The sequence below is a fragment of the Mustela nigripes genome, chromosome 14, assembly GCF_022355385.1.
Source record: "Mustela nigripes isolate SB6536 chromosome 14, MUSNIG.SB6536, whole genome shotgun sequence".
Taxonomy (NCBI): Eukaryota; Metazoa; Chordata; class Mammalia; order Carnivora; family Mustelidae; genus Mustela; species Mustela nigripes.
The window spans coordinates 39,907,862-39,931,673 of NC_081570.1; the positions used below are offsets into that span (position 1 = coordinate 39,907,862).

Below are 23,812 nucleotides of genomic sequence, written 5' to 3' on the forward strand. Positions count from 1 at the left end.
TTTTGTTTAGGATAAGAAGCATAGACTTTGGCATTTCAAATCACAATTATGCAGTTACTATCTATGTGACCTTGGAAAGATTACATTTACAAAAATGTTTTATTTATTTATTTGAGAGAGAGAGAGAGGGAAAGCACAGAGGGAGAGTGACAGGAAGAAGCAGACTCCCCCCTGTATGGAGAGCCCAACATGGGGTTTGATCCCAGGACCCAGAAATCATGATCTGAGCCAAAGGCAGATGTTTACCTGACTTAGCCATTCAGGCACCCCAAAAGATTACTTAATAATGTCTCTTAGCTCCAGTTGTCCTATTTGTAAAAATGGGGCTACTATCTATGTCTTAGGGTTTGTATAAAGATTCTATGAGAGAATGCTTGCAGAAGTGTCTAGCACAGGTTCTGGCACGGAGTGGGAGATTAATAACTGTTAATTCCCCTGGCTGACTGAGAGGTGAAAAAGGCTGTGAGGACTGAAGAGGTCACCAAATCAGCCATAAAAATTTCAAAGAAAACTTTCACATCAGAGATCCACCTACTTTTGGAAGGCTCAGATCCAATTCATCTTGAAACTAAGCAGGAAACTGTACCAACACATTTCACTACAAACCTCTCTGGTGTTTAGTAATATTTCCATGCAATCTGAGTTAAGAGTATTCTGCTTTGTACATGGAGGAAGGAGGAGAGAATATGCTCCCTTAAAGGAAAATATGCTGAAGTGAGATGATATGGTTTCATCCTACACACAGTGTAGGGGCATGCCCAGCCAGTGAGCCATATTATTTCTTCCAAGCACAGGTCTACACATTTTATTTTATTTATTTATTTTTAAAGATTTATTTATTTGTCAGAGAGAGACAGGGAGAAACATAGAGAGAGCACAAGCAGGGGAAGCGGTAGGTAGAGGGAGAAGCAGGCTTCCCGCTGAGCAAGGAGCCCAATGTGGGACTCGATTCCAGAATGCTGGGATTGTGGCCTGAGCCGAAGGCAGAGGCTTAACTGAATGAGCCACCCAGGTGTCCCTAGGTCTACACATTTTAAAGCATCACATGCCCTAAGCACCATGTGTTGTGTCCTTTCCCTCAAATCACCTCTCTAAACTCTACAACCACCTCATGCATATCTATTATTATCTGCCTTGTACAAAGGAGCAAGTTTAGAGAGGTTGTGTGCCTCGCCTAACGTCCACCTGATAATCAGTTGTTTTTATCCCTGTGCTCTCTCCTTGTCATGACTGCCAATACTTGGTACACATTTTTCTTACACTAGGGAGACTGCAATAAATAGCGGACTTCCTTCCAAGGAAGAGTTTTTTATAACACAAGTGACAACATGCAGGTCACCCTCATATTAGGAATTAGGAACGTGTGTCAAAACTTATTTTTAAAGGTTAGGAACAGGGCAAAAGCAGTGACTTGCTGGAAATGGATAAAAGGAACTCAGCATTACCAAATCAAGCAGCATGGGCCTCTGCCGTTTACCAAGTGTTTTCATTATCACTTTCAATCTTATCATCACAATATATTAGTGAGGACACATGACATTATCCTCACTTGAAAGATGAAGTAACTCATAGCAAAGAGAAATAATGTAACTCAGCAAATAAACGGAAGTGCCAGCATTAGAACCAAGATCCTTTTGACTCCAAGTATAGATGCAATAGGAGAAACTATGGAACCATTTATCAAAATACTTAGTCCAGGCATTAGTAGACCATGTATAAGCATCTCTCTAATCTTCCCCTGCTTGGCTGCATTTTCATCAATCTCATTTTAAGTACTGCAATGTCCCTTGACTATTTTTCTGGCTTCAGTCTTTCTTCATGTCAATTTATCTTTCCAGGCTAACAGTGAGAAATAATGGAAGAATGAACACCGTCATATTTAATCTCTACTTCCTGGTTATGTGTTCTTGGACAAAACATTTAACTTATAAGCTTCAGTTCTGTATCTGTAAAATGGGAATAATATTTGCCTGATAGAGTACATTTTGGACATGGGTTTGAAATCTGCTTCTTTGTGCCTTTCATTTTTTAAACTATAAAGTAAAGATAATACCAATTTCATAAGCTGGTTGTAAGGATTCAATTAGGTGATGCCTGTAAAGTGCATAGCATAACTGCTTAATCCACAGTGGGAGCTTAAAAAATGGTAGACAGCCTAAGGGTTGGCAGTTAGAAATATGGGAGCTGAAAGGAGGGAATGAAGACTGATTTTACATGGGTTGGTCAGAAAAGGCCTCAATGAAAAGGCAACATTTGAGCAGAGACTTAAAGGGCATGACCAATGCCCATTTCTAAGGGAGAAAGTGCACATGTAAGGCCTTGAAATAAGAAAATGTTTTGTTGTATTTCACAAATAGCAAGGATGCCAAGGTGACTGGAAAAGATTGAGGGGAGTCAGAAAAATAACCAGGTAGTCTTATCAGGGAGGGCCTTTTAAAAGCTTGGAATTAGATGGGGAACCATGATAGGGTTTTGAGAAGTCATATGATTTGCCTTACATATATATTTTTAAAGTCTCTCTGTTTTTCAGAAAAGGAAACTGCATCTCTGTTTTTCAGAAGGGGTAGGGGAGTTGCTTGGGTGTAGGCCGAGCGGCCAGTTAAGATACCACTGCAATAATCTGGCCAAGAGATTAATGTAGATTGGCCTAGGGTTAGTTGTGGAGGCAGTGAGAAGATTTAGAATATATTTTGAATGTAAAACCAACAGAATTTGCTTATGAGTTGAATGGAGAAATGAAAGAGGAGTCAGCAATAACTCTAAGGTTTCTGGTCTGAAAAACATTGATAATTTTCACTTATTACAGGGGAAATTTAAAATTGATTGACAAAAAATTATCTTTTTCCAGGTTTCAAAAGGCACAGAAATTTGTCAAGGATAATATTTTTACTTCTTATATAGAAAAGTATATCCAAAATTTATATTCTGAGTCAAAAGTAGAAATTTTCCCCAAATGGTATACTGTCCTCATCAATCTTATCTCGCAGTGTTTGTTTATAAGACATCTGTTTTCTTTTTCTTTTTTTTTTTTTAAAGATTTTATTTATTTATTTGACAGAGAGAGATCACAAGTAGGCCGAGAGGCAGGCAGAGAGAGAGAGAGGAAGAAGCAGGCTCCCTGCTGAGCAGAGAGCCCGATGTGGGACTCGATCCCGGGACCCTGAGATCATGACCTGAGGCCGAAGGCAGCGGCTTAACCCACTGAGCCACCCAGGCGCCCAAGACATCTGTTTTCTTAAGCAGTATGAACACTACATTTCAATGTTTTAATCCTTGACAATTTGGTATTACAAAAAAATGGCTTTTCTTTTCTTAGTGTTCAGTTCAGTCATCTTCCTATGTCCTTACACCTTACTAGTCACTTGTTATTTCATTTTCCTCTGTGTTTTCTTTTCCATTTCCCTCAGAATATTAGTGTTTTTGTACTGGTTTCTAAGAGATCATTTATGACTAAGGATATTAACCATTTGCCATGCATTGCAGATTACATACCATGTGTTCTCACCACCATTTTACTGTGATGTTTTGCCTGTACAGAAGTTGTGTGTTCAAATATAATAATGTCCTAATGTCCTGCTTAAAAACAAAAAGGAATGAATTTGCCATTTAATAAGTTGAATTTGCCATTTAATGAGGAAGAATATGAGAGGAACAGGTTTGGGGATAGGTAGGAATCAGGAGTTTAGTTCTGATTATGTTTATTTTATTTTTTAAAAAGATTTTATTTATTTGATAGAGAGTGAGAGAGAGAGAGAGAGAGCAAGGACAAAAGCAGGGGGAGCGGCAGAGGGAGAAGCCGGTTTCCCACTAAGGAGGAAGCCTGACACAGGGCTTGATCCTAGGTCCCTGGGATCATGACCTGAGCCAAAGGCAGACACTTAACAATGGAGCCACTCAGCAGCCCCTAGTTTTGACTATGTTTAATTTGAAATGTCAATTAGACATAAGGTGGGAATGCTGAATAGCCAATTGTGTGTAAAAATATCTAGAGTTCAGGGTAGAGCCTGGGCTGAAGATACACACTTTTGGAGTTATAACTGTATATATGACATTTAAAGCCACAAGACTGAATGAGATCACCTAGATAATGAGACCAGTAAGGAAAGAGATCAGAAGACTGACACCTCTTGAGTACCCACAATGTGCTAGGCAATGTGAATTTTTAAAATATGAGATAACGTATGGGTAATCCTACTTTGATGATAACCATATGGCCATGTCATTACTTTGCTCAACAAATTTACATGAAATAAAGCCAAGCTCCCTTGCCTAGTAGTTTAGGTTTCATACAGTTCCTGTTCCTAGAACTTTACAAGTCCCATTTTTCAAGTAATCTAGTCTGTACTCTAGCCATGCCTTGTGCTTTCTACCATTAGCTTCTTTCTTCAAGCTGTCCTAGCTGCTAGAGAATGTTCTCCCCTTATCAGTTCCGTAAAAATCCTATCCATCTCAAAATTCGGTTCATCTGCTACCTCTTATACAAAGCCCTTCCTGATCACCCAGGTCAGCAGTAATCTTAATCAATTTTGACTTCTAGTGCCCTTTCTGTCTGACTATTCTTAGAACCCACTGCATGAACTGCATTATGATGATTATTTTTTGTATGAGAAGCCAGGGTACTCTCAAAGGCAAGGATCATGCCTTATTCTTTGGCATTTAGCACAGTGCCTCGAAAAATAAAAAGTTTGTTGGTAAACAGAGTGTGAAATACAACTAAGTGTATACTTTACCTACACCTGGCTGAGCCTCTGTAATAGGAATTATAAAGACAATACGAAGAAATCAGAAGATGAAATTTTTACAAATGTATAAAACTGAGCTTCAAAAAAACCACAAAAAACCTGGGCTTCATTTATACATTTAAAGTATTTTTCTAGATGATAAATTACCTCACTAATTTAATCCTTCCTTGGAATAAATCAGGAAGCATGATGGCATAGGAATTAGGAGTACAGCTCCAAAGTCACATACTTAGGTTTGTTTCTGGTTCTGATATTTACTATGACATTGGGCAGGTTATTTAACCTCTTTTGTGCCTGAGTTTCCTCATCTCAGTGATGACAGGATGAATATTTACCTTCATAATAGTTTTTGTTTGTTTTGTTTTCTTTTCTTTTATTTAAATTCAGTTCAGTTAACATATACTATATGATTAATTTCAGAGGTAGAATTTAGTGGTTCATCAGTTGCATATAATACCCAGTGCTGATTACATCAAGTGTCCTCCTTAATGCCATCACCCAATTACCCATTACTCCACCCACCTCCCCTCCAGCAACCCCCAATTTGTTTCCAGAGTTAAGAGCCTCTTATACTTTGTCTCCCTCTCTATTTTCATCTTATTTTATTTCTCCTTCCCTTCCTCTATGTTTTTAGTATTAAATGAGATAACACGTATATGGCACTGAGAATAGTGCCTTAATAAATACTATTATTAAAAAAATTTTATTCTGTATGTTTGGCTAATGATCACCGTTACTTTTCATGTGTAGACAGTTTACAAAACACTTTTATATAGATTGCCTTATTTATTGCTTCTAATTTATAGGGGAGAAAACTGAGATTGCCTTGTTCAAGGTTGCCTAGCTAACCTTTTGGATTGCCAGTCCAACGTTCCACCTCTATATCACTGCCTTCCCTCTATTCCATCTCCTCAATTATTTCAACAATAGAGACACTTAAAAACCGCGAGTTTCCAGTTTGATTCAGTGTTTAAGGCATTGTTAAGGCATAGGATGCTTATTTCATTACTAAAACTTATAATTTAGAAAATTATATATCCCCCGCACCCAACTCAGGTAGCCTTTTTTTTTTTTTTAAATTTCTTTTCAGTGTTCCAGAATAGAAAATTATATATTTCTTTCTTTCTTTTTTTTTTTTTTTTAAGATTTTATCTACTTATTTATTTGACAGAGAGAGATCACAAGTAGGCAGAGAGGCAGGCAGAGAGAGAGAGAGAGGGAAGCAGGCTCCCCGCCAAGCAGAGAGCCCAATGCGGGACTTGATCCCAGGACCCCTGAGCCACCCAGGCACCCAGAAAATTATATATTTCTTAAAGAAAACAAATAACCTGAAGAAATATAAATCATCCTTCCTAGAAGGAGTATTTTCCCCCTTTAATTAGACTGCTAATATACCAGATGAGAGTTTTTAAGACCTATTTAAGTAGCTATATTATTCTTTTAAATCTTTTGTTACCTTGTATCTTTTGTTGTAAATATTATGTAAACAGTTTACTAGATGACTTCTACCTATAAAGTCAAGTGTCCTGTGGTCAAAATACTCTAGAGACATCTTTCCTTATAGTATCATTTTTGAAAATAAAGCAACTGAGAGTCTTGGGCTCTAGTCCTCCATCGTCATCAACGGCATGTATGCTCTCAACCAAGCCATGCCACCTCAGGCCCTCACTTTCGCCACCTGTTGACTGACACTAATACCACCTGCCTTGCTACCTCTCCAAGCTGACAAGAAAAGGACTGAGATTACTCTGTAAATGCATTTTGCACCTCAGTACAATCTCTTGGTTTCTTCCAGTCAAGCATTTTTTTTGTGGCTTAATGGCGAGATGCATGTGGTGGGGAAGTAATGGGAGGGAGAAGAACTGAGAAGAAGAGGACATAGGTGAGATTGTGTATGCTTTGGTAAAGAGTTTGGACTGTTGCCCACTAGAACCACTGATGCCTTTTAAGCAGGAAGGAGATAAGATATCATCAAATCTATGTTTCAGAAAAATAACTCGAGAGTCAGTAAGTAGGATTGATAGGAGGTGGGGTACACAAGACTGGAGTCAAGGGGAAGAAAGCCATAGATTTAATCCAGCTATGAAGATTTGAGTAGTGGGGACAGTCAAGAAGGAGAGGAAAAGGAAGGAGAGGAAAAGAACAAATTTGAGAGTTTAGAGGCAGACTGATATTGTGACCGGCTAGATATTAGTTGTGTTCCATTCCACAATCATTGTTCTTATTCTCTAAATCTTGATCATTTCAGGATATTTGAAAACCTCATATAATTAGATATAGTGATATTAAAATACCTGGAGGAAAAAAAAAAAGCTGGAGGGCATGGAGCAAGCTCAGCAGTGGTAACTTTTAACACATATCTCACTGATTATATGCCTCATCTTGCTTTCTCTTAAAAACAAAGCTTTTGAGATATAGATAGTTCAATGGTATTAAAGTTTTTCCTTCTGGATCTTTCTTTCTTTCTTTCTTTTTTTTAATCAGACAGTCTAATATAAATTGAAAATCAATCCCACTGTAATATTAGAGGCATTAACATATGAAAGTCATTGAAATGTAGAATATTTCAAAAATTGGTGCTTGGGGGCGCCTGGGTGGCTCAGTGCGTTAAAGCCTCTGCCTTCGGCTCAGGTCATGGTCCCAGGGTCCTACGATCAAGCTCCGCATCGGGCTCTCTGCTCAGCGGGGAGCCTGCTTCCCTCTCTCTCTTTGCCTGACTCTCTGCCTACTTGTGATCTCTTTCTGTTAAATAAATAAATAAAAATCTTAAAAAAAAATTGGTGCTTGGAGCTGCAATTTATTGCCTTTATCACATGGTCTCTAATGTTGATTTTCTAGCTTTATTGTCCTACTGCTCTTATTTTATTTATTTATTTTCTACTCTAATTTTAAAGGGGAGCTTTGTAATCTATTAGCAGAGTTTTAAAAGGAGCCAGTGATCTTAAAAAGCACTGGCCATAAGAAAACTTGGGTGTTAGTGTTGGCTCTGCTATTATCATGTGACATAAGTAAAGTGTATCATTTTTTTTTTAAAGATTTATTTATTTGACAGAGAGAAATCACAAGTAGACAGAGAGACAGCCAGAGAGAGAGAGAGAGAGAGAGAGGGAAGCAGGCTCCCTGCTGAGCAGAGAGACCGATACGGGACTCGATCCCAGGACCCTGAGATCATGACCTGAGCTGAAGGCAGCGGCTTAATCCACTGAGCCACCCAGGCGCCCAAGTGTATCATTTTATCATGCTTTTATTCTTGCATCTGTAAAATGACAGCATTGGCCTTGATATCTCAGAGACTCCTTTTAAATATATTAATGGTTCTAATGATACATTATTTTGTCTGGTTTAGAACATTTGGGTATTTTTTTAACTAAATATTCATCGTTGCTCTAAAGAAAGAATTCACTGCTATCATGCTTTCTTTAGCTATAAGCCTCTCCTACCTCTCCACTTAAGACAATTATAACAGATACTACTCACTATGTGGTAGTAGTTTATATTCACTTCTTTCTTTCTTTTTTTATTATTTATTTGACAGATCAGAAGTAGTCAGAGAGGCAGGCTGAGAGAGAGAGAGAGGAGGAAGCAGGCTCCCCGCTGAGCGGAGAGCATGACGCGGGGCTCGATCCCAGGACCCTGAGACCATGATCTGAGCCTAAGGCAGAGGCTTTAACCCACTGAGCCACCCCGACGCCCTTCACTTATTTCTTAACATAACTCTGAGCTAGGTATTACTATTTTCCTTTCAAAGAAAGAAAGGTGAAGAAATAAACATTCAGCATGGCCAAGTAAGTTGCCCAATGTCATACAGCAGGTATCTGATGGAGTGGGATTCAGATATAGGTCTAACTACAACCAAAAGTTTTATTTTTAACTATGTTATTCTGTTTCCACTTACCCAGGATCTCTCTGTGCAAGGCTCAGGTCAAATTCATTTCCTTTGTAATGCCTTCCCTTACCACTGCAGGCTAAAATTACCTGTCCTTCCAACTATGGGTATAAATTGTAATGTAATTTGCTTTAAATGTGTTTTCACTAGAATGTGAACTCTTCAAGGTCAGTAACAATTTCTTTTATTTCTGTATCATTAGCGTTACATGGAGTTTGGCAGAGTGGCTGCTCAGCAAATGTTCTGCCATATGGAAGAACAAATACATGAATGAAATGCAAATTGAACTACTTATCTTTCCTTATGAGGCAAATTGGATATCCTTGTGTTATCGATAAAGACAAACATCATCCAACAGTAGTTTGTGGATACAGACTCTAAGTTCTACAAGGGTAAGAACTATGTCACTTTTCTCACCACTATGTTCCCACTGCTGATCTTAGTGCTTAATGTAATAAAGGTGGATGGGTGACAGAGGAAGGAATCCACATACTCTAAATTTGTAAGGCTTTCCCCCCAGTTAATTTAAACAAACACTTAAGGAGGGCCTTTCACTCTGAAAAACCCTGCTGGAAGCTTGTTTATACATTTCCTTTAAACATAGATGGAGAAAGAAAAAAATGATAAGCTATCATTATGGGGCGGGGACTAGAAAGCAGGAGAAAAATACAAATATATTCATTACTTTTAGAATAAAAAATGTCTGATATTGTATTTTGGAATGCATACATGTTTGTCTTCTTGGGGGTTCACATCTATGGATCTGGAGGAAGAAATATTCTGTGGGAAGAATGAGGCCTGTGTGATTACACATAAGTGACAAGACACACAGGGTACTCACTGGTTCTAAGACTAATCTGCCATTACCATCCTCCTTCCCCAGTACTCCCCATTCATGTTATAAACAGAACACCACACCTTCCAGTTGCAGGTAGAGCTTCTCTGAGTGATGTGCATGGGAGTAGGCAAAAGAAGGAAAACATAGGAAAGGGGAAAGAGTTGTAGGATAAAAAGATAAGAAGGAGGGAAGAGTAGAAAGAAGGGAAGTGAATAAAAAGGATAAAATGGGACTAGAAAGAAGGGGAGGGGTGGGAAAGAAGAAGGGAAAAGGGAAAAGGAAGGTTGGGGTAAGTTACTAACAACCTCACACGGACTGAATGGCACTGGGCCAGTGCCCAGTAGGTCCAAAGGGGAACCAAGAAGCTGGCAGGGGCCCCTTGCTCTGACTCAGAGGCAGTGGGGAGTAGTAGTAGGGGTCAGGATCATTCCTCAACTTAAGGACTCAACTACTTCAATACCAACTACCTCTCAATGCCCAAGTGGGCAAATGGGCCACTGATGTTCACATGGCTCTAACATATCCAAGAGGTAGAGCTTAATGGCCAAAGCTTGGAGCACCAGGGTGGTTCAGTTGGTTAAGCATCTGCCTTTGGCTCAGGTCATAATCCCAGAGTTCCAGGAACAAGCCCCACATCAGGCTCCATATTCAGTGGGGAATCTGCTTCTCCTTTTCTCTCTGCCCCTCTCCCCCTGCTTGTGTGCAAGCGCTCTCTCTCAAATAAATCAAATCTTTGCTTCAAAAAATGGCCAAAGCTTTGGTAGTGAACATTACTTCTCTTGGTAACTGTTATTAGCAAAACAGACAGCAAAACAACAAAAATCAAGTAACTCAATGTTCCCAGCACCTTGACAATCAGCTTTTCTGAGGAAGGTCTGTGTCTGCTTCTATTCTGGTCATCCTACGGTGCTCAGTTCAGTGGTATACCCAACAGACATTTAGTAAATAGTTGGACAGCTGGAAAATCTTAACATGAAGTATTGTTTTGATTGGGGGTGGGGGTGCAGAAGAATGTTTACTATGTCCTATGCTGAGAAATCAGTCTCTGCTTTGAGAAAAGGTTGAAGACACAATAAGACTCCCGGAGTTAAGTCTTGTTATTTGTTATTAAAGAGGCAAGGTCTTAAGATGTGCCTTTTAACAGTCTTTAGTTTGGTTGTAATTTAAGATGACTTTTGCAAATTAGATCCTAATCCTTGCAGACACAGATGGCTGTTACAGAATAGCCTTGCAAAAACACTAGTCATTTGACTTGAAAGAGTATTCAGACAAGGATGAAGGGCCATTAACTCTCACCCTACCCCTGGCTCTAGGAGGTCTAAGGAATCCTGGGTGGGCTTTAGGTCTGGGTCTAGAATCTGGGTGGGCCTAGGGCTTCTTTCCTCATTTGGAACAGTTTCCCTAGGTCACTCTGGAATCAGGGATTTAGGTCAGACAGGAGAGCATTACCATTTGAAAACAGTAACTAAATGCTTATGTGTGAGGTACCATGCTGGGAACTTCAGGGGAGGTAGACATGAACATGATATGGCCAGCCTTTGTAAAAAAAAATTAGAACAGGACTGCTATGAGAGAGGAATATACAAACTGCAATGGGTACTTAGGTGAGGAGCTTGGGAGAAGGGGAGGGCTTCTGAAAGAGGATGACATTTGAGCTAGTCATTAAAAGATGAGGTCAAACAGGCCAGGAAAAGTGGGGAGGGTGGATATTCAAGGATGAGAGAACACAGTTCCAGAGCACAGAGGCATGAGAGTCTCTTGTGTCTTCCATGAATAGTGAACAATCTCTTTTCTCCTGGTGATAGAAATATGTAATGAGAGGCAGAACTTAAAGTGGGAAAGGGAGGTATGGATCAGATTGTGAAGAGTTTTTGAAAACATTCTCAGCGGTCTATCCTTATCCTAAGGTTATAAGGAACTATTACGAGTTTTTAAACAAGAAAGGGAATGATCAGAATGGGACTTTAGAAAAATAACTCAGTGCAGATAAAATCAGGTTAACCAAGGACCATAAAATGGATCTATAATGGATATCAGGAAGCTTTTGATTCTTCCTAGAGAATCAAGCCTCTGGTTAGACTTTTCCTCTGGGAAACTGGGACAAACATGATCTAAACTGGCCTTAAAGTAGAAACAGGATAGGGATGAAAGGGACACTTGGAGAAGAGACTGTTAACTGGATTGAATAGTGTTCTTCAGCAGAGTAAAGGGTGAATGATTGAGATTTAAATCAAGAGTGCATTTTCTCTAAGACTAGGTCACTGACCCTCCATTTAGGGCAAATTCACAGTGAACACAGTCTGCACTGAAAAGGCTGAGTGTTGGGTCAGTAGAACTTTAGGTGGGCAGGAAGCAGGCCCAAGAGCCTTCTGCATTTCACTTCACAGTTCCCTTATTTATTTGTGGCAGCAACTTATAGCCTACATTTCTACCTTGTGGGAAGAGATCATTAATACTGACCATAAAATCCAGCTTCTTTAGAGCTTGTTCCCCTCACCCTACCTCCAGTAATCAGGTTTAAAAATTAATTTAAAAGAAAATGAAGTTTAATTATAAAAGCCAACAAAGTTCTTTAGATTCCATCACTTCTAGTACTTTCATTTCCAAATGAAAGGCCCAGAAGCCGAGTGAGAGAGCCTTAAAACCAAGGGTTGTGATCTTAGAAGTTCTCAAGAACTTCTGATTTTTTTTCACAAGAGAAAAAAAATTTATAACTACATATGACAAAGGATATTAGCTAGACTTATTGTAGCAATCATTTTGCAGTGTTCACAAATATTGAATTAGGTTGTACACTTGAAACCAATATAAAGTTATATGTTAATTATACTTAAATTTAACAAACAAACCAAGAATTGGGAGAGACTAAGTTAACTAAGTTAGCTCCTAAATTTTATAAGTTCTTTAAGAGAGATGTTCATCATAGATTCATCACAGAACAGTAAGTAGGAGAACCAGGGTGATATTGAAACCTTTGTTGGTGCTCTTTGCTAAGTAGTTATACATTTATAGTTTAACTTCAGTGTCAGAATTAGTTTCTTACCTGGCTATGCAGTACACAAAGCATGTACACACGTGTGTTCCCTGGACATGTCTCTGTGTGTTATATATGAACAAAGAGGAAGAGCTTGGCGCAGTAGGTGGGGCTAGTGAGAGAGGAGCCAATGGCAGCACCTCTGGTCCATTCTAGTTTCCTTGGCTTAGACATAAGTAGTAGGATCCTCATCCCACCTAGGAATTTTATGGCTGAGTGGTAGGGCTAGACATATACTGCCGGTTTCTGTCTCTGCTCTTTAAATCTGACAGCCACTGTGAGGGACTAAGATGAACCTTAATCAAATTCTTGGTTTTGTGTTTTAGATGAAGTCTAAGTTAGTAGATCTCATAATTATTAGATCAAAATGGAATCACAGAATATTAATATTTACTGTGTATCTTAGAGGTAAGCTAGTCTAAGCATCTTCCCTCTTAAAGTAGGAACACTGGGAATGAATCCTTCTCCATATAAGTCCCATATTGCTGAAAAGGGATCATTTAGTAGTTGCTGGTTATGTCCAATGACAGGAAAACCACTACTTCACAACACAAGATATTCATTCCCTCCTTAGAAAATACTTTCTTATATTGGGCCAAAATTGCCTCCTGTAACTTTCAAATCATTGGTCTCAGTTCTCTGTCCTTAGAAACTCACAAAGTAAGATCCCTCTTTTTCATGGAAGGCCTTCAAGTAGCTGAAGACAACAATCAAGTCTCCCATGGCTTTTCCATCTTTAGAGGAAATGTTCTTCAAATGATATGATTCCCAGTTCCCTCATCTTCCCATTAGCCCTGCTGTGGACACACTCTTCTTTTCTTCAGGCGTTAGCATGGAGTCTAAGGCCTCTTTGTGGGCAAATTTATCTTAGTACATAGTTGAATAGGACCATTAAGTTATCTTCTTGTTGGGATTATACCTGTTTTGTTAGGAGCCACAACACAATAATGTATTTTCCGCTCAATTCAAACATAACCTCTGATAATGCGTGGTCTTTCCATCCCAAATGTGAGTAATTCTCTAAATCTAATATGGGAATCTCTCTCTTTCTATCTCTAAATATTTCTGTAAAATTCCTATAGGTTCATTTTTGTTTATTGTTTCAGTACTTTAAGGTTTTCATGAATCTTATTTTTCATAATCCATAAATCTGATAAAGTCTTCATATAAGATCCAATAAGCATGGTGAGTAATAAAGGATTAAATACAGAACCTCTTGGTTTCCTCTAGGGAGAGGATAATCACTTAGTCAACACTTTTTGGATACCATCATTTAATCAGCAATGAAACTACCTAACTATAGATTTACATCTTTCTACTTTGCCCCAGGACACTATTAGAGACCATCAAATACCTTGCTGAAATACAGAAATACAGTGAATATAGGTCACCCTCTATGACTTTCCAGGATAGTAAGAACTATCAAATCACAAAATACTCTTGGTTTAGCATGACTTAGTAATCACTGACCCTAACTGAACTGTTAAGCTGTTAAGCACATAATTCTCAGATCTACTCTGAGGTGTATAGAGATGAGATCTTGGGAGAGCTTATATGGATGCTGGAATAGGGGAAACAGCTAGGAAGGAAGAAAGACCTAGAACCTAATTTCTTCTATAGGCTCCTGGGCACAAGTCTGTCGGCCTGGGTACATACCTTCTCTGAAGGCCGAGGAGAGAATGGTGTGCAAAACAAAATACTCCTAGGTGTGTGGTCTTGTAGTAGGCTGTACCATGGGAATTTTCTTGGGCTACGTTGTCCAGCCCTAATAATGGGATATCTCCCACTGGACACATTTCCTAAAACCGGCATATGAACTTACGTCTCTTCTAGGAAAGGTACTCAGCAACTTGAACTCATCCCATGGATATCCTTTGGAAGCTACAAAATCAAAGACAATCTGGAGCTTATTGCTGGCCAGGAACCGCCGCTCAAGGAACTCTCCACTGGGGGTCCGAATCCGCAGTTTGCTCACGGGTTCAGCATTTTCTTCCTTTGGCTCTGGAGGCAGGGCCTGCTCTAAGGAGAGCCGGATGGCCTAAAGAAGGCAAAAACCAGGTGTCAAAGTGTATGATAGGACTGTGGGAAGTGGGGGCAGGGAGAGCCAAGAAGAAAGCTGCTGCTTTGTATTAGCTCATCGAGTCCATTTATTAACCGAGCCTGATGCTTGATAATAGAATCATGTTTTTCATATTCTTAATATTAGCTCAATAAGCAATTAATTAAAATAAGTCCCACCTTGATGACATGTATTATTAAAATGATAGATAATCATATAGGAAAGAAATGTAATTTAATTGTTTTTACTGAAGCGCTCAGTTGTTTGTGATTTAGGAAAGAGGTATCAAATACCCAACTGCTTCCTTTCTAGTGTATGAATTAAGGCTATTAGAAACCTTTACAAAAGACAGACATGTAAATAATGTATTTGAAAAACATACATTTTCCAAGTCAAAATAACTAAAGAGTTTGTAGAATACTAAATATTTTATTAACATCAAAATGGAGTGGAGAGATTCACTTGGGGTGATGAAAAACTTTGGAAATCGTGGTGATGGCTGCATGACATTATGAATATAATTAATGCCCCTGAATTGTACACTTAAAAATAGTTACAAAGGCAAATTTCTGTTATAGATATATATGTTGCTACAATAAAAGGAAGTGGTGGAATGGAATGGAGAGAAATTAAAATATCAGGTTTATTGGAGGTAGGAGAACATAGTCCTAGTTCCAGCCTTGTCACTAACTTGCTATGGGATTTGGTCAAATCCAGATTTCTGGATCTAGAGATGGCCCAAACCTTCATTTCACAGGTAAGAATACCTCAAATAGGTGGAGGATACTGTTGAGAGATCTCATGGCTAGAGTTGGGCTTGAACCCAGGTTTCCTAGTTCTCGACCTATAATATTGCATAATTTCACATTCATGATACATTCCATTGAATACACCACTGGAAGTTAGAAGGTCTCTGATGTAGGAATCTATGGCAGAAACTCATGAAAACCTTTTTGTTTCCAGTACCTCAAGAGGCTCCTTAGGTAAGTAAGTCTGGTATTGGCATGCTCATTCTCAGTTATATTCTTGCCTGGTTACTTTGACATTTTCATGTTCCCAATTTGTCATCAACAGAAAAACAAAATATTCCCTCAGTTGATCTACAACTATTTTTTAAAATTTATTTATTTATTTGAGAAAGAGAAAGAGAGAGAGAACAAGCATAAGCAGGGGTAGGAGCAGAGGGAGAGGGACAAGCAGACTCTGTGCTGAGCACAGAACCCGATATGGGGCTTGATCCCATGACTCTGAGATCACGACTTGAGCTGAAATCAAGAGTTGGAGGCTTAAATGACTGAACCACCCACACATCCAAATCTACAACTATTATAATCATGTAACATGAGTGAGAGAAATTGGGATTTCTGTTTTCTAAATCCTTAACAGCAATTTTCAAAGTTGGTATCACTCTTCCAACTGGGTGAAAAATATTTAAGAAATTATACTAAACAATTCTTGGGCCAAGGGGAACTATAAATAAAGGATACAGAATATCTAGAAAACAATGATTATTGAAACACATCATGTTGAAAATCATGGGATTCACCCAAAGCAGTGTTTAGAGGAAATTCATAGCTTTAAAATTCTTATATTATTGGAAAAGAACAAACAAGAACAGGCTCAGTCAGTAGAGCATGTGACCCTTGATCTCAGGGTCATGAATTCAAGCCCCACATTGGGTGTAGACCTTACTTTGGTGGGGAGGGAAACGAAGAATCAGACTAAAAAACTAGGGGGAAAAAACAATAAAAGAGGTAGGGAGGGGCATCTGGGTGGCTCAGTGGGTTAAAGCCTCTGCCTTTGGCTCAAGTCATGATCCCAGGGTCCTGGGATTGAGCCCCACATCGGGCTCTCTGCTCCGCAGGGAACCTGCTTCCTCCTCTCTGCTTGCCTCTCTGCCTACTTGCAATCTCTGTCTGCAAAATAAATAAGTCTTAACAAAAAAAAATAGGTGGGGAAAAAAGCTTAGAAGAAAATAATTAGAGACGCCTGAGTGGCTCAGTTAGTTAAGCATCTGCCTTTGGCTCAGGTCATGATCCCAGGGTACTGGGATCGGACCCCACATTGGGCTCCCTGCTCAGTGGGGAGTCTGCTTCTTCCTCTGCCCCCTTATCCCCTTAAATGTATTTAAAATAAACAGAGAAACAATGTTTGCTCAGACAACAGTACCAATAAGAAAGTAACTCTATGTCATTCAGGATAATTTGGTTGGCTGTAATACTTAAGTATTTGTTAAAAAAAAAAAAAAACCCACTAAGAATTTCTGCAGTGTATAGTAAAAGCTATGACTCTCAAGTAATTTTCCTTCTTGAGGCATGGATAATACCACCTACTTAGGGAACTATAAAAGATGGGAATCACATATATGACATATGTGAAGTTTCCAGTGTAGTGTGTGATACATAATAGGCTTCAGTGAATGCTTGCTTGGGGTTGCACTGGTTAAATAGTCCTATAATCTCATTTTTATATGGGGAAGTTGAGGCCAAGAAATGGTGACATAAGAAATTTAATCCAAAAATCAGAATAATAGGAAGTTAAACCAGTTATTTTTGCCCTTCCCTCTTTTCTTCCTTGGATAGCATGAGTAGAAATTTATCTAATATTGGTGTTTTGGTCAGCAATGAGTTTCAGATGAATATTTTCAAATATTAAACTATTTTAGTAGCACTGTCATATATTTATAACCCAATGAATAGATAAGCCTGTGTTTATCAAAATTAAATTCCAGTTGTACTATGTCTATTACAGCATTCTCTACACTGTACATGGTTATTTAATGTCTGGCTTTCCCACTAGCTTGTAGCCTCTGGAAGACTGGAAACATGTCTTCTTATTCCAAGAGTAATGCATAGCACAAAATAGATACTCAATATGTATTTGATAAGAGAAGGAATAAACTAAAATCTTAACTGAAATTACATGCAGAAATGTTCAGTACAGTGATAAGCACACAGCTGGTGCTAAATAAAGGTTAAAAGAATCTGATTCTCATGGGCTCTATCTCTAGTAACCAAGAACTAATCACTCCTTTCTCTGAGGTTTGACTTTCTCCAGCATCAACTTTCAGATTAATTTTCTACATACATGTCCTTTAAGGGCTAACCAAGAGTTGCTTGTAGGGATAAACAACCTCTGTGGATTAGAGTTGTGTACATTTTCAAAATTATTAAGTGGTATCATTTGACTATTTTTTTTCAAAGAGTTATTTATTTTAGAGAGAGAGAGAGAGAGAGAGAGGGAGAGCATGTGAGCGGGAGGGGCAGAGCGCAAGGGAGAGAGAATCTCAAGCAGATTCCATGCTCAGTGTGGAACTGGGTGCAGGGCTCAATCTCCTGACCCTGACATTAAGACCTGAGCTGAAACTAAGAGCTGGACGCTTAAAAGACTGTACCAACTGAGCAGGCACCCTTCATTTGACTATTTTTTAACACCATGGTTCTTTAAAAGTATGTCTTTGATGGCCGACACATGAAAAGATGCTTATTATCACTTACCATCAGGAAAATACAAATCAAAATTACAATGAGATATTACCTTATATCTGTCAAAATGGCTAAAATCAATAACACAAGAAACAACAGGTACTGGCAAGGATGTGGAAAAAAGGAACCCTCTTGCACTGCTGGGTGGGAATATAAACTGATGCAGCCACTCTGGAAAACAGTATGGCGGCTCCTCATAAAGTTAAAAACAGAACTACCCTACAATCCAGCAATTGCACTACTGGGTATTTACCCAAAGAATACAAAAACACTAAATCAAAGAGATACATATACCCCTATGTTGATTTATTTAGTTTAAATATTTTATTTATTTATTAGACAGAGAGTGAGAGCATAAGTAGGGGAAGCAGCAGAAGGAGAGGGAGAATCAGGCTTACTGCTGAGCATAGCCTGACACAGGGCTTGATCCCAGGACCTTGGGATCATGCGTAGAGCTCAACACAGACACTTAACCAGCTGAGCCACCCAGGCACCCTACCCCCATGTTTATACAGAAGCATTATTTACAATAGCCAAGATATGGAAGTAGTCCATGTATCCATCAATTGAAGAATGGATAAAGAAGAGGTGGTATATACAATGGAATATTATTCAGCCATACAAAAGAATGAAATCCTGCCATTTGCAACAACATGAATGGAGCTATATAGTATAATGCTAAGTGAAATAAGTCAGTCAGAGAAAGACAAATACAATATAGTTTCACACATTTGTGGAGTTTAAGAAATAAAACCAATGAGCAAAGGAGAAAAATGAGAGAGAGAAAGATACAAACCAAGAAACAGACTTGTAATGATTGAGAACAAACTGATGGTTACCAGGGAGGAGGTGCTAGGGGATGAGTGAAATAGGTGATGGGGATTAAGGAGTGCTCTTATCAGGATGAGCACTGGGTGATGTATGGAATCACTGGATCACTATATTGTACATTTGAAACTAATATAATACTATAGGTTAAATGGAATTAAAATAAAACCTTAAAAAATACTATGTCTTTGAGATTAAAAAATATTTTTCCTGATTATAAAAATAATGTATATAATCATTGCAAAAATAAAGAAGAAAAGCATTATAAGACAGGAAACATGTGTTGGAGAGGATGTGGAGAAAGGGGAACCGTCCTACACTGTTCGTGGGAATGCAAGTTGGTGCAGCCACTTTGGAGAACAGTGTGGAGATTCCTCAAGAAATTAAAAATAGAGCTTCCCTATGATCCTGCAATTGCACTACTGGGTATTTACCTCAAAGATACAGATGTAGTGAAAAGAAGGGCCATATGTACCCCAATGTTTATAGCAGCAATGGCCACGGTCGCCAAACTGTGGAAAGAACCAAGATGCCCTTCAACGGACGAATGGATAAGGAAGATGTGGCCCATATACACTATGGAGTATTATGCCTCCATCAGAAAGGATGAATACCCAACTTTTCTAGCAACATGGACTGGACTGGAAAAGATTATGCTGAGTGAAATAAGTCAAGCAGAGAGAGTCAATTATCATATGGTTTCACTTATTTGTGGAGCATAACAAATAGCATGGAGGACAAGGGGAGATGGAGAGGAGAAGGGAGTTGAGGGAAATTGGAAGGGGAGGTGAACCATGAGAGACTATGGACTCTGAAAAACAATCTGAGGGTTTTGAAGGGGCGGGGGGTGGGAGGTTGGGGGAACCAGGTGGTGGGTATTAGAGAGGGCACGGATTGCATGGAGCACTGGGTGTGATGCAAAAACAATGAATACTGTTACGCTGAAAAAAATAAATTAATTTAAAAAAATTAAAAAAAAAAAAGGAAAGCATTACAATTAATTTCCATATTCAGGGGCGCCTGGGTGGCTCAGATGGTTAAGTGTGTGCCTTTGGTTCAGGTCATGATCCCAAGGTCCTGGATTGAGCCCTGCATCAGGCTCCCCACTCAGTGGGGAGTCTGCTTCTGCCTCTCCCTCTGCCCCTCCACCTTCTCATGCTCTCTCTCTCTCTCTCTCAAATAAATAAATAAAATCTTAAAAAAAATTAATTTCCATATTCACCATCAAGAGATAGCCACAGCTATCACTTGAGTGTTTACATCTATTGATTTTTTTAACCATTTTTAAGTGTACAATTTAGTGGCCTTAAGTACGTTCACAATGTTGTATTACTATCACCACCATTTATTTATATTAATATAAATACACAAAAATATATACTATATTATAGTATATATACTATATTACTACATTTATATTATATTACTATCACCACCATTTTTTCTAAAACTTTTTCATCATCACACTCTTCATCAATTTTTGTGTATACTTTAATATAAATATATCTATTTTAAGCTTTTTTAAACAAAACTTGAATCATTATTATATTGTACAATGCTTTATCTTTTGTCCAAAGTCTTGTATTTTGTCATTGTTTTAAAGTTTTTATTGAAATATAACATGGATATGAAAAAGTGCATTGTATAGAGATAGTGTGCAACAGTGTACAACTTGATAAATTTTCAGAAGTGAACATACCTATTTAAGTGGCACCCTGATCAAGCATCTCAGAAGTCCTTTTGTCCCCTTCCTAAAAATTATCTTCCTTAATCACTATCCTGACTTCTAATACTGCAGTTTAAAAAACTTAAATAATCAAATGTGATGTATGGCTAGGAATTAGGCTTTGGCTATGACAGAGGTTCAAATCTTGGCTATTAGGCATATGACAATCTTTATGAACTTCAGTTAACCCATATAAAGAAATAGGGCTGATAATACCTTTTTCGAAAAGGTTTTAGTATGAAGTGCAATAATGTTGGGGCACCTGGGTGGCTCAGTGGGTTAAGCTGCTGCCTTCAGCTCAGGTCATGATCAGGGTCCTGGGATCGAGTCCCGCATCAGGCTCTCTGCTCAACAGGTAGCCTGCTTCCCTCTCTCTCTCTCTGCCTGCCTCTCCATCTACTTGTGATCTCTGTAAAATAAGTAAATAAAATCTTTAAAAAAAAAAGAAGTGCAATAATGTTTATAAAATACTTAGCAAGTGATGACACATGGCCAGCACCCAGTGAGTCCCTAGCAATGGAACCTCATGATGTAATACTGTGCTCAACAGATGACATTTGTTGTTGGTGTTGTTATCATTATTATAATCCCTCTGCTCCTACTTTAAATCAGAACTTAATGTGATATTTCCTGGTTTCTCCTCCTGTTCTCCCCTTAATCCACCTGTCTGCTTGCTTTCTATTTTGACATTTCCCTGCACAGTATAACAAGAGATGCTACATTATTGTCTGAACTCAACCAATTATACTACAGAAGAATAAACAACAGTAGCTCATTACCACACTCATTGTGCAGACAATATCTGCTTCCTCAATGCACCCACTCTCTAGGGCTTTTCCCCAGAATGGAAACAGACCTCAGATATCCCACACCAGTGGTCCCAATGTGGAAAACAATGAAGAGATATTAGGTAAGTTGGCAACCTTGGGATCTGAATACCCAAGTTTGACTGGCAAAAAAGAACAAACATACATCAGTAGCTCAGTTTCAAATATACTGGCTAAAAACAAAGGCCTCATATAAGTAAACACTGTTATAAAACAATGACATAAAGGACACCTACATTTGAATAGCAGTCACAGTATAAACACCATTGTTAAACTTCAGTTAGGTTTGCTCAACAAATATAATTTTTTATTTGCATTATTTTAGGTTTGTATCAAAGCAAGGAAACCTAGTATATGTTGGAAATAAAAATTGACCTTGGACTTGTTGTTTTACTAAAAAATACGAATACTCAAAACATTCATATGAGGGGATGAGAAATGGGGACTTCTTTCAAGTGAAATCTGGTAGTAAAGACAGACACCCGGAAAAGACAGTTTCTACACAATTACATTTTTTTAAACGGGAAAAATAATATATATTCACACCAATCTCTTACAATAAAAATCAAGGACTGACTTAAATTATACACACACATACACAAATACATACATACATGACGTGCACATATTATCTTCTAGGCTTCTATGAGTACCCATCAAATAACAGTTTATCACTGGTTGAAGCAGAGTTTGAAATAGGCTAAAGCTAACACTTATTAATTCCACGAATTCTTACTGAGCACCTCCTATGTGCCAGGCATTGTTCTAAATGATAGGAAAATACCGGTGAACACTGTAGATACAAAATCAAACCAGCAACTCTATAAATCTCAATAAGCAAAAAAATGTAGGCCAGCGAGAAAAGGCCTAAAAAAGAGAGAGCGTCACATGGACATTTAGATCAGAGAGAAAGAAGTATTACAGGCAGAAGTCACAATAACTGCCAAGCGCTGGTGTCTGGCTTGACTGAGGAAGAGCAAGACAGCCACTGTGTTTGGAGCAGAAAGATCAGGAGAAGAGGGGGGATGGAGCTGGTTAGAGAGCAATCAAAGGAGAAGGGTGAGTAAATCATACATGGCTTTGAGTTGCCCATAGAATGATTCTTTCCCCCATTTTAAAATTCAGGTATAATATATATAAAATAAAACACATCCCTCTAAATGTACAGTTCTGGGAGTTTTCATAAATGGATATATTTACATAACCATCATCATCAATCAAGATAAAGAACAGTTCTGTCACCTCCCCTCCTGCCCCCTACATACAATTCTCTCATTCCTAGACCTTGGCAACTTCCGATCTGTTTTCAGTCCCCAGTTTTACCTTTTCTAGAATGTTATATAAATATAGTCATAAATATCATATAAATGGCTTCCTTCATTTAGTGTATTGCATTTGAAATTCATTCATGTTGTCAACTACATCAGTAGTTCATTCTTAACTCACTGATAAGTGGTATTCCATTGTATAGCAACAACAGTTTGATTACTCCTCCAGCTAGGCTGATACTTGAGTTGTTTCCAGTTTTTGGTGACTACAAATAAAGCAACTATAAACATTTGTGAACAGATTTTTGTGTGAACCTAAATTTTACTGTTAACTTTCATTTCACCTGTGTAAATACCTAGGAGTCTGACTGCTGGGTTATATGGTATGTGTATGTTTAACTTTAAAACAAAGTGCCAAATTATTTTCCAAAATATATGTGCTATCATTAATGACTGTCCTCATTAATATATAAGAGTTCTAGTTGTTCTTCATCTTTGCCAGTAGCTTTTTCTTTCAAAAAGCCATCTAATTGGTGTGTACCTGTTGTGGTTTTAATTTGCATTTCCCTAATGACTAATAATGTTGAGCATCTTTTCACATGCTTATTATTCTTCGATGAAGTCTTTGTTTAAATATTTTTCCCATTAAAAAATTTGGATTATCTGTTTTATTATTGAATGTTAACAGTTCATTATGTATTCTGGACAGTAGATACATGATTTTCTCAGTCTATGGATTGTCTTTTCAATTTTTTAACAGCGTCTTTTGAACATACAAGTTATTAATTTTGATTTAGGGTAGTTTAGATACTTGTTATTTTATGAATTATGCTTTTGGTGTCAGATCTACAAACTCTTGCCTTAACTCAAGATCATGAAGATTTTTTTCTTTTCTTAAAAGATTTTATTTATTTGACAGACAGAGGTCACAAGTAGACAGAGAGGCAGGCAGAGAGAGAGAGGAGGAAACAGGCTCCCCGCGGAGCAGAGAGCCCCATATGGGACTCGATCCTAGGACCCTGGGATCATGACCTGAGCTGAAGGCAGAGGCTTTTTAACCCACTGAGCCACCCAGGTGACCCTCATGAAGATTTTCTATGTTTTCTTCTAGGACTTTAA

General features: G+C 38.3%; 1 protein-coding gene across 1 annotated transcript in view; it reads right to left on the reverse strand.

Annotated features, from left to right (window-relative positions):
- The window catches only part of FAF1 (Fas associated factor 1), a 537,816-nt gene that overhangs the window by 29,085 nt on the left and 484,919 nt on the right, over nucleotides 1-23,812 (reverse strand). Inside the window, exon 18 of the mRNA XM_059374699.1 lies at nucleotides 14,323-14,538. Within this exon, the coding sequence (XP_059230682.1) occupies nucleotides 14,323-14,538 (216 nt within the window). The remainder of the gene's footprint in view (nucleotides 1-14,322; nucleotides 14,539-23,812) is intronic.